General features: G+C 52.7%; 1 protein-coding gene across 1 annotated transcript in view; it reads left to right on the forward strand.

The window, feature by feature from the left end:
* ZNF618 (zinc finger protein 618) overlaps positions 1-13103 on the forward strand; it is a 116317-nt gene that overhangs the window by 50432 nt on the left and 52782 nt on the right. Inside the window, exons 5-6 of the mRNA XM_052644566.1 lie at positions 11682-11759; positions 12374-12412. Coding sequence (XP_052500526.1) covers positions 11682-11759; positions 12374-12412 — 117 coding nt within the window. The remainder of the gene's footprint in view (positions 1-11681; positions 11760-12373; positions 12413-13103) is intronic.

The following is a 13103-nucleotide window of genomic DNA, read 5'->3' on the forward strand; positions in this document are numbered from 1 at the left end:
GAAGGTGAATGAGCCAAAAATGCTTGCTGAAGAGCGTGAGTGACCTAGCCCGGTGTCGAGTGAAAGAAGGGTCTGCTCTGGGACTCTTGTCTTAGCTCCCTCCACCCGGCTTCACACCCCACGGCCAAGGACTGTGTCAGCCTATAAGGGAGGTGTTCGTTAACTGAGATGATCTGCCCATGCTCACTTTTGCGGGGTGGGCGGTGTTTTAAGACTCACTGGACTCAGGAGCTATGTATGCCCTTCACTGGGAGATGTCCAGTGAAGGGTAGTTGAATCTAAATCTTGAGATGGGGTCGGCAGTCAGGCTTCAGGGGGGATGCCTGGAGCGGCCACGCTAAGGAAATGCTGGGGTGTCCTCTCTGGGTCAGCTGCCTGCACAGTGAGAGGCCCCAGGGCTTCGTGCCAGCCACGGACGCTGGTCTCCAGTTCAGCTGCTTCTCAGCAGCAGGCTCCTTGCCCTTGCTGTGCCTCGCTCTCCTCTCCTGCTAAAGCAGGCATGCTCCCTGTCCTGGCTACCCCACGAGTGTGGGAACCACACAAAGGGGCAGTGGGTGGGGAACAGTGTTGTACGCGGAAAACCTCGGCTCTTCAACCTGGGAACGCAGGTTCCCTGACTTAGTGTCTGTTACAGCTTGGGCAGGCTGCTTGACCTCTCTGTGCCTCAGTTCTCACAATTGCAAATGCATGGGGCTTTGTGAGGATGCACCATGATCATGTGTATAAAGTAGTCAACGTCGTACTTAGTAAATAATTCACCATTATTCTCAGTAATACTCGAGTTGATAGTATAACATACCCTTTCAAAAGGAAAGAGTAATAATAGTTTCTGCTTTTCCCCCAAGTCTGAGAAACAAGCCAGTGTGCTGTAGAGAAGAAATAGGATGGGGAAGAAAGTCGGCACTGGATGAGGTGTCAGAAGACATGGCTTCTTGATTTTCTCACCTGAGCTCCTTTTAGTACTGCTCCGCCTTGCCCCGCCAAAATCCAGGGACTTTCAGGATGTTTTCAGATTTCTGAGTAAACTGCTTTTGAGGACCCTTGTGGAAAAGGTTTAAAAGCCATGGTTAGCTGTGGAGCTGCCATTTGGGAGCTGGTACCAAAGCTGGAGCTGGGTACTTCCTGTTGGTGGTGATGGTTGTCTCACACCCATCAAGGCTGACCTTGCCCCTTGAGGGTGTAGTTTCTGCCAAGGGTCAGGCTTGAAGGAATCTGGCTTGGCCTTTTAGTAGCCAGAAAGAAAGGCAATTAAAAAAAAAATTGATGTTAGAATGAAACCTTATGAACTCATCCCTTCTCAGAATGGCGTGTAGACATTATCTGATGGGCCAAGTCCAAGCAGTCGCTGCTGGCTATTAGGAGTTCCGTGCTGAAGGTTCTGAAGGGTGGCATGATTGATTATTGATGTCTACCATGGATGTGGAAGTGGGCAGTGGAGCCCCACGTGCTACAGATTTGGCACGCGGCGCCCTCATTTTACAGAGGGGCAAGCAAAGCCCTGGGAGATGGAAGACTTGGCACCTCCACTTCATAACACCCCGTCCCACCTGCTCCTGGAAGTAAAACAAGGAGGGAAGGCAGTCCCTGGGCTGTGGCCAGGGCGGAATGCTGGTTAGAGTTGCTCTTTGAATGAGCTTGTGCTACAGTGTGGCTGGGCACTGTGGAGTTAACATGTTCCCGAGGCACTTGGCAGGGACGCAGAGGGCTCTGGCCAGCTCTGTCACTGAACAGAATAGCGTTCCTATTCGATCAGCCAGTGCTATCTCATGAGGGAACCTTCCGTTTGCCTGCTCTCTGAGCTCCATCCCTCTTGTCCCCACCCCCAGGTCCTCACTGGCCCTTTAATAGCCATCGGATAAACAGTGTTCCCAGTGACACAAACATTATCCCAGACACTTCCTAAGGAGGAGCCTGGGTCGTGGACACATGGATGGCACTTGGCAGCTTCTCAGACGAGAAGCATGGGGAGGGGCGTCGGTGCCCAGGAGGCTGGCTGCCAGGCTTGCAAGTAGTCTCTGCTAGTTCCCTGCTACCCAGAAATTTTTTGTACCAAAAAGGGTACTTCTCACCTTTGAAAGAAATGTCACTGCCATTGAAATCATTATGGAGCTTGGGAGCAACATATCAAGTTTCTTTTATAGCAAGAAGAGCAGAGATAATATTGACCATGACAACTTTGTTGGGTAAAACCAAAAGTGAAAGGCATCCCTAACTGTTGGCTGCACATGTCCCAACAGTGTACCTCAGAATCCTTCTCAGCACAGTCCACTGAGAAGTCACGGCCAGTCAGCTAGAATTGAAAAATCTGAAATGGACACCTGCTTGCTGCCATCCTTGTCCTAGGCGATGAAGACAAGCCAAGCTGGGTTTACAGCAAAAAGCATGCAGCCCATGGAGGAATGGTGCAGAAGAGATGATGGAATATAAGTGTTCACAACTTACAGCATTTTGATGGGAGGGGACCGAGCAGACACATTCCAAGTAGCCCCAACTCCAGTGCAGGAAAATCACCAGGAGGTGATTGCAAATCAGTACGAGGGAGGGCTCTGTGATTACAGAAAGTGTTTGGTAACTGAAGACAGGCCTGTGAGGGAGGGAGGTCCTGTCCTGGAGATGGGTGAGCAGAAGGGGGTCCCTAGATCTGGTACAGGAGGGAGAGTCAGTCAGCTGGGAGCCTGGATCCTGCAAGGATGTTTCTAGGCAGCAAGCTTTGGGCACCAGGGCTTGGGGTGCTTCCACACACACAGGGCTGCCGGGGGAGGAGAGGAGGGGAAAAAGGAGGTGGGGGCTTGGCCACAGCTCTGGAAGGAGCAGCGGAAGAGCAGACAGCCATTCAGACACAGCCATGTGGGTTTTGGTCTGTTATGAACCTGAGCGGTGGGTCCTGCTTCGTAGTGCCAGCTGATAGTTAGTTTCCTGTTTCAGTTGGTGTTGGCAGTGCTTTGGGCTTGAGCCTGCCAGAAGCAACCCTCAGCTCTTTGCTGCAGCCACTCAGAAAGGAAGGGTTCTGGCCTCCTTCCCAGGAGCATCTTATCCCTGCTGCTGACTCTTCATCAGGTGGTCCAAGGTGGGTTGGGGGTCCTGATTGGAGGGTCTCCATGGCAAAAGACCCCTGGCCTGTAAGCCGAGAGACTTGGGGTCTGCCCCTTGTGGGGCTGTGCATGGGCCCCTTAACCTCTCTGAGCCATAAGGTCTTCATTGATCAGTGGGTATAATAAAATCTACCTGTCTTTCTAGTAGGATTGTTGATGTCAGAGTAAAGTGATTGGTATGAAAGTGTTTGTAAGAGGGGACCAAAAATGCAAAGTGGGGCTTCCCAGCTGGCGCTAGTGGTAAAGAACCCATCTGCCAATGCAGGTAGATGTAAGAGATGCAGGTTTAGTCCCTGGGTCAGGAAGATCCCCTGGAGGAAGGTGTGGCAACCCACTCCAGGATTCTGGAGACAGAGGAGCCTGGCGGGCCACAGTCCATCGGGTCACAGAGAGTTGGACACAACACGACTGAAGCGACTTGGCACACAAAATATGCAAAACGGAGGCCGGTGGTAGCAGCCGAAGCCCTGGATGTTGACATGTTCAGGGTTACCTCTGGAAGCGGAAAGGCTTCCGACTTCTTTTCTTCAGTATCTCCTAAAAGAATTTTGAGGAATTGTATTCTCTTCCACATTTTTGAGTTGACATCCAACATTTCTATCCAAAGTTTAAATAATAGCAAAGGACAGAATTTCTGGAGTACTGTGTTTTTTAAAATGTGGCATTTTGGAAATAAAACTGTGAACTACTCTTTTAAATGTATCCAGGGGACTCCAAACTCCACCGTTTCTGATATCCACCATCATTCATTAAAAAATAAAAATAAAAAACGTAATGAACAGGCTCGTCTTTAACAGTCAGAGATTTTTACATCTTTCCTTTTTCTCCTTGAACTCGTATTTCCAGTCCGCTTCTCTCACAGGATTTTATCCTACTGTAATATATTTTTTATGCTTGAGAGTCTTTTATTGATCACTGTTTCACACTCATCTCCCACAACAAGATGTACATAAATTGAAATAGAAATTTCTAAAAAATTTGTTGGGATCATAAAGCTCTACGTCTTAAAACATTTTTTCCCCTGATCGAGTTGTTATTAGCATATAATTTGTCAAAAGCAAATTTAGATAAATAGCAAACGTAAAAGTAAAACTTTATGGAAAATGCATCTCTTAATGAAATGGATGGGGCTTTCGGATGGGGCTTTCTTTCTTCTTCCATTGGCTCACGTTTCTGTGAATTAATATCTCTTATTGTTGAGCGAGACAAGATTCAGCGTTAATTTAATTCCTTTTTTTCCATTTTCTTAAGTGTAAGTGCTTAGAAGGCTTGACCATATAAATAAGGAGCCAGGGATAGGATGGAACCTTGTTTCAGCAGTGTCACTCAATTCCTTGAACTCCTTCCAAGTTGCATGCCAAAAATCACACGGGTCTATCATCAGACATTATTTTCAATGGCCTCTTCACTGACAACTCCATTAGATCCTTCTTCAGTTTTGTGGAAAGCAAAGAATTAGAAATCACCCAATTTACAAAAGGAATTATTCCCAGTCATTCGATGCACCTGCATTCTAAGTCCAGCTTCTCTTTGCTTGGAGCTCTCAGATGTCCATCCCCCCTTGTACGCCACTGTAGGGGAATTAGGGGTGAGTGAAAAGACCATCGTGTTAGCCGTGTGGAAATGGGTGGTGGTGACGAGACCAGTTGAGCACGGCCTCCCTGCCTGCTATGTCCTCTGGCCCGTTGGTTTTAGGGTTTTAGGAAGAAATGCGTTGGGCAATTGATAATTGGGAATTGATCCTCTTAAAATTCCCTGTGCTCCAGCACCCCCAGGGGATTTGTACTCTGTGTGGAGGACCTGGGCCCAAGGACATTCGTTCTGAGTCCATGCCCAGAGAGCCTCAGGAAACCTGCTTGTCCTCTTTCCAGCTTACCTCTCTGGGGTCCCTGTCCCCCAGTAGGCCGTGGGCCCAGCTCTGCTGCATGTTAGAATCAAGTGGGCAGGACGCTCCCGAGCACTGCGCTCCCGAGTTGCTTTGCGCTAAATACAGGGTTGCCTGTTGCGGTCTCTCCGTCCGCCCGCCTTGTGTTTTTCTTCTCTCCTTCACCTGCGCTGGATTTCTGCCTTGGTGCATCCTGTGTGTCCTGCAAGGCGTTGGAACTGATCAGGAGCTCGACGGGCACAAGGCACAATAGAGTTGAGGATTGCTGCCCACTTTGCCCCTTTACCGCGGCCTCCTACTTCGCCCCTCTGTGGCTTTGGAAGCTACACCTGCCTGCTCTCACCTGGCCCAACCTGGTCTGTCCAGTGCTTCCGGGAGGGAGCGTGAGCCAGGCTCTCTGCCAGGTTGTTATAGACAGTGCTGGACAGATGCTGTTCATCAGTACTTACTGATTCCTGTGTTACTGGTGACAGCAGGACGCGGAGAGGAAAAGACTCGAATCCGTGTCTGGCGTGTTCTGCCAGCCACCCTCAGGCCCTTGATACGGTGCTCTGGGGGGTCGTGTTGTGGTGCCAGACATGGTAGGAGGTTCTGCTCCCCAGTGCTGGGAAAGCTCCATGTCCAACAGGGGTTCACGGCTCCCACAGCATCTGGACCTGGCGTGAGGATGGTGGGTTGGCTCTGGATCCCTGAGGGCCAGCCTGGAGCCCAGTTGCTCACTAGCCACTAGGTGAGTGGCCCCAGCTCTGGGGCCTGAAACTTCACGTTCATGGTTGAAGTGGGTGTTGAGTTGGGACTTCTGGGAAGATGGAGGGTAGAAACAAAAAGCCTGGATATGCTTGGTAAATGGTAGCCATTAGCAGGCACCCTCTCTTCTTTGCTTGCTCCCGGGGGCTGACCCTCTTGTGATCACATACAGGCTCCGGAGCAGGACAAATCAGGCCACCTTCAGCCTGATCTGTGTTGCCCCATCGTCTGAAAAATGGGGATAATAATCACCTTTCTGTGCTGGACTTGTGAGGATGGATTGAGCTGATGGGTGAGAAGCCCCCGAGTTCACACCCCGCCCCACTCCCACCCGCTGGCTGTGTGAAGTGGGCAAATTGCTGCTTTCCCACCCATGCAGTGGGGTGCAGTGGGGTCAGAGACCAGCCCATGCGGAGATTTTGGAGAGGCACAAGTGAAGACTTGTAGCACCTGCACTGAGTAAAGAAAGACAGAGACAGGACAGGAGAGTAGTTGGGAAATGAAGCAGACTGAGGAAGCGTGCAGGGCAGGGAGTCAGGCGATGGAACGGGGACCATCGGAAGTGAGAGTCCCCGAGAGGGCCCTCCATCTGCCACTGCATCAGCCTGGGGTACACGGTGACCACGGGCCAGGGGGATACCAGGCCACAGCATGCATGAGGCATATCGCCCCTGGAGGGTCATTTTGCTGGCAGGATTATGGCGAGAAAAGTTGGGTTATGACCTCACGATTGCTGTAGAATTGATGCTTTTGAACTGTGGTGTTGGAGAAGACTCTTGAGAGTCACTTGGACTGCAAGGAGATCAAACCAGTCCATCCTAAAGGAAATCAGTCCTGAATATTCATTGGCAGGACTGATACTGAAGCTGAAGCTCCAATACTTTGGCCACCTGATGCAAAGAGCTGACTCATTTGAAAAGACCCTGATGCTGGGAAAGATTGAAGGCTGGAGAAGAAGGGTCGTTGGAGGATGAGATGATTGAATGGCATCACTGACTCGACGGACATGAGTTTGAGCAAGTTCCGGGAGTTGGTGATGGACAGGGAAGCCTGGTGTGCTGCAGTCCAGGGGACTGCAAAGAGTTGGACACGACTGAGCGACTGAACTAAACTGAACTGAACCTCATGATGGATATTTTTATGTTCTATCTATATTTTAAGTCAGGACAGAGGAAGCACAAAACTTCAGGAGCATTTGGTCCTGTGGCTGCTTGCTGCTTTCTGCCACACCCCAGCCTCCCTTGGGGAAGCATGGCTGCCGCTTAGCCAGCACAAGCTGTTCAGTGAAAAAGCAGGCAGCATGACCTTGTCCATCCATCTCGTGCGCAGATGGGGAAACTGAGGTGCTGAGAGCTCAGGGGACTGGCCAGCCCTAGACTCGAGAGTCCTTCATACCTGGCCCCTCCCAACCCACCCCATCTTTACGGGCTCCTTCTGATTTTTCACGTGATTCAGATGGAAAAGCACCAAATGGCAGCCCCCACGGCAGATCTGTGTGAGGTCAGTATTCGGGGACCTGGATTTTTGACCAAGCGTTGAGACGTGCATCTGGTACGTGATGGTTGAGGGGCAGGAGGACCCGATGGGGCCAGCATGAGGGTGGAGGTATGGCTGAATGTCGGCATCAACTGCAGACCCCTGAGTACGCAGGGCCAGTTAGTATCTGCAGAGACTGACCCTAACCTCCTCTACACCATCACTGCCCCCGGTTAGCAAATCTGAGCCTGCCTGGGACCCTGGAAGCTGACTGCTGGAGGGCTGGTAGAGCGTGCAGGAATCTGGGTGTTGGGAGTGTGGGGCCCGTTTTGGCAGAACTTGCTGTAGACTACAGCTCTGAAACGAGCCTTGGAGAGAAAGAAATTCTGTGGTCAAATTGGTTGGGAAACCTGGGGTTAACGGTCAGTTGCGTTCCTTTACTGCAGGTCCTCTTCCAGCCAGCACAGCTCCTGGGCGTGTCTACCCAGATGGGCCATGCCTCCCGCTTGCTTGACTATGGGCCCCTCTTCCCAGGACCCATTCAGGAAGTTGGGTCCAAGAGCGCTTCGGGGAAAACTGACAGTAATGCCAACTCTCCTTTACCAAGTGTCTGCTGTGTACTGGGCACTGTGCCGAGTGGTCTCAGTGTTATTGCTCATGTCATTTCTACCCCGTCTCCTTCGATGGGCACTATTTTACTGTGTCCATTTTATAGAAAGGAAGCCTGAGGTGTGGGCTTTTCCCTGGCTTGTCCAGGGCCCCATCTGTTTTGTGGTGAGCTGGGATTTGAACCCAGGTTCGCTGGCGCTGCTGCCCTGTAGGGCTGCCGCTCTGTTGCAGTCGCCCCATGCCCCAAACCCCTCTGCCCATCCAGACCCTTCTGCAGACAGGGCACCTGCAGCCTGGGGTCCCAGGGTGAATGAGGGGCAGGCAGGGCCTTGAGCTCAGGTGTCCCTCCTGCCAGCACAGTGTTCAGTCTTGAGACTCAGCATGCCGGGCAAGTGGTCCATTTTGCTCTGGGGCCAGGAGAGGGCCCGAGGGTGGTGAACTGTGCCCCTCTGACTCTGAATGGATGGATGTCTGTGCGCAAGGCTGCAGGTACCCTCGGCGCTCTGTGGGTTGAGGGAGAAGCCAGTGGGACTGACCTGATTATAAACAGTGTCAACTGGGTGAATGAGTTGGGGACATTGCAGCCCGCAGGCTCCGTCCATCAGCACACACTTACTGTACAGTTTGAGGAAAGACCTCAGGTCATTGAAGGCAGTTGGAGAAACTGAGGCCCAAGTCTTGTGGCAGAGAAGGGCAAAGACCTCATCTGGAAGTGGGTCAAATCTGAACAAGGCTGTGGCCTTGGTCCTTTGGGGAGAGAGAGCCCTGCCTCGCCTTCCATGGGGCTCCGGCCCCTCTACCTCCCACTTGCCTTGCCCTCCTCCTGCCTGCTCAAGTCCCCTGACCAGCCACCCTTGCTGCAGCCTTGTCAGGGTCCCTCACTGTGGCCACCAGGTCCTGCACTTGGCTGTCATAGCATCATCACCCTGCAGGTCCCCTTGCCCAGTGGCCTGTCTGCTTCCCATCAGGCAGAGGGCAGTGATCGCGTCCTGCTCATGGTTGGGGCCTCGGTGCCTGGCCCGTTGAAGATGTTCAGAAAATTCCCAATCATTGAAGGGGAATCAGCAGAAACTGTTGAGGAGCGGGTGGAAGCACAGGGAGGGAATCCAGGTCTTTATTACTCAGTGACAGATGAGGAGAACAGCAGGATTCTGTGAATTTACTGAGCCCCTGCTGTGTGCCAGTCACGGGGCTAAAGACAGGGAAATATATGCTCTGATCTTTGCCCTCCGTGTGTGTATATTTTTCCCGGTGAGACAGGGGTAACACATATAAAACTGTTGAATAACAGGATGCTAAATCCCGTGCTAAGGTCCGTCTAGTCAAGGCTATGGTTTTTCCTGTGGTCATGTATGGATGTGAGAGTTGGACTGTGAAGAAGGCTGAGCGCCGAAGAATTGATGCTTTTGAACTGTGGTGTTGGAGAAGACTCTTGAGAGTCCCTTGGACTGCAAGGAGATCCAACCAGTCCATTCTGAAGGAGATCAGCCCTGGGATTTCTTTAGAAGGACTGATGCTGAAGCTGAAACTCCAATACTTTGGCCACCTCATGTGAAGAGTTGACTCATTGGAAAAGACTCTGATGCTGGGAGGGATTGTGGGCAGGAGGAGAAGGGGACGACCCAGGATGAGATGGCTGGATGGCATCATGGACTCGATGGACATGAGTCTGAGTGAACTCTGGGAGATGGTGATGGACAGGGAGGCCTGGCATGCTGCGATTCATGGGGTCACAAAGAGTCGGACATGACTGAGCGACTGAACTGAACTGAACTGAAATCCCGTGCTGGTTTGGAGGACAGCGTCCCCTTGAGGGACCCACGGTGGCCAAGTGGCGCTGCCCACTGGTGGGCCTGCTGACTCATGGGTTGTAGCTCATTCATCCTGACCTTGATCATGAGACACAGGCATCATAGTCTTGTTTCACAGGTGAAGAAGCTGAAGCTCGAACTGGAAAAGGAGTGTGCCTGCTATTAAACAGCCAGGGAGGGGGTGGCAGAGCTGAGCTCACCGTCAGGCTTCCAAGCCCAGTGCTCTTCTGAATTAACCTGATACCTGGAGTTCACACCCAGTGGTGGCTCAGATCTTAAAGAGTTTGCCTGCAATCCAGGAGACCTGGGTTCGATCCCTGGGCCAGGAAGATCTCCTGGAGAAGGGAATGGCAAACCTCTCCAGTATTCTTGCCTGGAGAATCCCATGGACAGAAGAACCTGGCAGGCTACAGTCCATAGAGTCGCAAAGAGTCAGACACAACTGAGCAACTAACGCAGACGGCCCCTGGGCCTGGGTGAGACCCCCAGAAGGGGAGGTTGGTGGTGCCTCGACTCACTATCTGGTCTTGTGGCGGGAACACCACTCATTCTTCATTCAGTCTCCCATACATATTTTCCAATAAGGAGACTAACGCCTGGCCAGTAAATGGTTGAGCTGAGACTCTATCCCAGAGCTGTTGGATTTTAAACCAGTGGTTCCCACACTTAGTTGCTGAGCATCAGAATCCTCTGTGGATACTTGAGGGGGAAACCAGCCGTTCGGGTGCCCTGAGTGTGGAGTGGGGCCTGGGACTCTCTGTGTGTGCAGGCTCCAAGGCCGTTCTGTTAGGAAGGATGGGGCTCGGACCTCGGTCTGTGTGAGGGATGGGCAGGGCCTTCCAACTCCTGGGGCCTCTGCCAGGCTTTGCTGGCTTCCCTGCTGTGGGTCTTTGCCCTGCCCTGCATGGCTGGGCTCTGCCTTTGACCCGTCTTTGGTGCCCGCTGGGAACTCAGCCATTTCAGTCTCCCTGCCTCTGGGAGAGGGCTTCTCTAGTGGCTCATATGGTAAAGAATCTGCCTGCAATGCAAGAGACCTGGGTTCGATCCTTGGATCAGGAAAATCTCCTAGAGAAGGCAATGGCTACCCACTCCAGAAGGGCCTAGAAGAGGGCTGGAGTCAGGCATTTACATCAGGTTGATCTCTGCACATCAGAGGAAATAAAATGGCACCTCAGTAGATGAGAGGGGTCCTCTCCTTGCCAGACCCGTGCGTAGTAGGGCTGGGCACTTTCTGGGGGCTGTATGGAGCCACCCCTATGAGATAGGTACTTTTAGCCCCATTTTACAGTTGAGCAGACTGAGGCTTCATGTGTTCAAGGAAATTACCAAGGTTGTGTTGCTGGTAGGTGGCAGAACAGGGACAGGGATCTAGAAGTGTCTGGTTCAAAGCCTGTCCTCTTAACCTCTGTCCATCCTGACAAGGAGGAGTGGTAGCTGGAAATTATTCTGTTGCAGCTAAGGGATGATTTCCTTACATGGGTGCAGTTTATTCCTTACTCTGAAATTCTTTTACATTCATCTCCTTTTTCCTTTCAAGGAATAGCTATGAGTAACCTTAGAAGTTACATTCTGTGTCTTACAGATTTGGAAGCTGAGGCCCAGAGGTGGGAAGTGACTTGCCAAGGTCACTCAGAGAGTTGAGACGAAAACCTGAACTCCACCCCAGCCTCCCGGCCTCCAGCTCAGGGCTGTCTTTGCTGGTCCTTACTGCCCTCTTGCTTGTAGGGAACAAGATAGCCTGTTGGCACAGAGTTGGTGTTACCTGGGGCTTCCCAGGTGGCGCAGTGGTAAAGAACCTGCCTGCCAGTGCAGGAGATAGAAGAGATGTGGGTTCAATCCCTGGGTCAGAAAGATCCCCTGGAGGAGGAAACAACAACCCGCTCCAGTATTCTTGCCTAGAAAATTCCACGGACAGAGGCGGCTGGCGGGCTACAGTCTGTGGGGTGGCAAAGAGTTGCACCCCGCTGAGCACACCTGCTGTTACCTGAAGTTGTCACCAAGGGCCTCATGCTTGTGGGCATCAGATGCTGGCTGACCAGTCCCTTCTTTCCTGGTTTCCAGGGTCCTATGAGTGTGGAATCTGTGGCAAGAAGTACAAATATTACAACTGTTTCCAGACCCACGTCCGGGCACACCGCGGTGAGTGGCGTGTGCTGGGGCAGAGCCAAGGGACCCCGTCCTCCCCATCCCCTGCCTGTTTTTTCCACCCCGACCCCTCGAGGACGACCTCAGAGCACTTTTTGCAGTGGAAGTGGGGCCCGAGGCGAAGGGGAGAGGCCTCCTTAACTTGGGGGAGCACCCTGGGGTGGGGATGGAGTGGGGAGGAGTGCACAGGACGTCCCCCCGAGCTTCTGCCAGCAGTGCTCTGGACTGCCGCACGTGGGCCCGCATCCTCCCAAGGGGCTTCGGAACCGCCCGGTGTCAGCGGCCTCTGCCAGAAGGGACTCGTGTTACCTCGTGTGTTGCTCACGGGATAGCACCCTGCTGGAGATGAGGACGCCGGGGACAGGAAGGGTGGTTGCCGCTCCCTGAGTCTGACCCTGGCAGGTAGGGACGAAGGGCACCAGGTCAAGGCCTGCCAGGCGGCAAGAAACCCAGGGAAGGCTTTGGGCCTGATCTTGAGTGGAGCAGGGGCATCCTTGGGCTCACAGCGTTGGCCTCTCCTGGCCCCCACATTCTCGGCTTCTCTCCCTCTTGGCAGCGGCCCTTCCACTGTCTGGTCGGCTCACCCCCTTCTTCTCTCTCTCTTACAGACACTGAAGCCACCTCAGGGGAGGGAGCCTCCCAAGGCAGTGAGTATTTTTCCCTCCTCCTGGGCTGCGGGGGCTGAGAGGGCCAGGGGTGGGGAGAGGAGGGAGAGCCAGGGCCGGGGTGAAGCTCTCAACTCTACACCCCAAGATGGCCCTGGGCGGCTTCTAGGAGGCACCTGAGAACACCTTTGCCAAAGTGTGCTCCATGGCATAGTCGTCCTAGGGAGGTTAACAGGCGATCAAGGGTGCTCTGGCCAGATCACCTGGGGAAACCTTGAATTCTGCCAAGATGAACATGTTTCTTTGCTGGAGACTTCTCAGGGCCCTTCATTGGCAAAATATGTACATGCACCCCTAAAGGGACCCAGTGTGTGCACTCTGTTCTTTTAACTCCCACTCATGGGTTGAGGCGGAGAAGGCGATGGCACCCCACTCCAGTACTCTTGCCTGGAAAATCCCATGGACGGAGGAGCCTGGTAAGCTGCAGTCCATGGGGTCACGAAGAGTTGGACACGACTGAGCAACTTCCCTTTCACTTTTCACTTTCATGCATTGGAGAAGGAAATGGCAACCCACTCCAGTGTTCTTGCCTGGAGAATCCCAGGGACGGGGGAGCCTGGTGGGCTGCCGTGTATGGGGTCGCACAGAGTTGGACATGACTGAAGTGACTTAGCAGCAGCAGCAACAGCATGGGTTGAGGGGCACCCCCTGTTGGTTCCAGTGCTAAAGAATC

Source organism: Budorcas taxicolor, chromosome 8 (genome assembly GCF_023091745.1).
Source record: "Budorcas taxicolor isolate Tak-1 chromosome 8, Takin1.1, whole genome shotgun sequence".
In the NCBI taxonomy this organism is placed as follows: Eukaryota; Metazoa; Chordata; class Mammalia; order Artiodactyla; family Bovidae; genus Budorcas; species Budorcas taxicolor.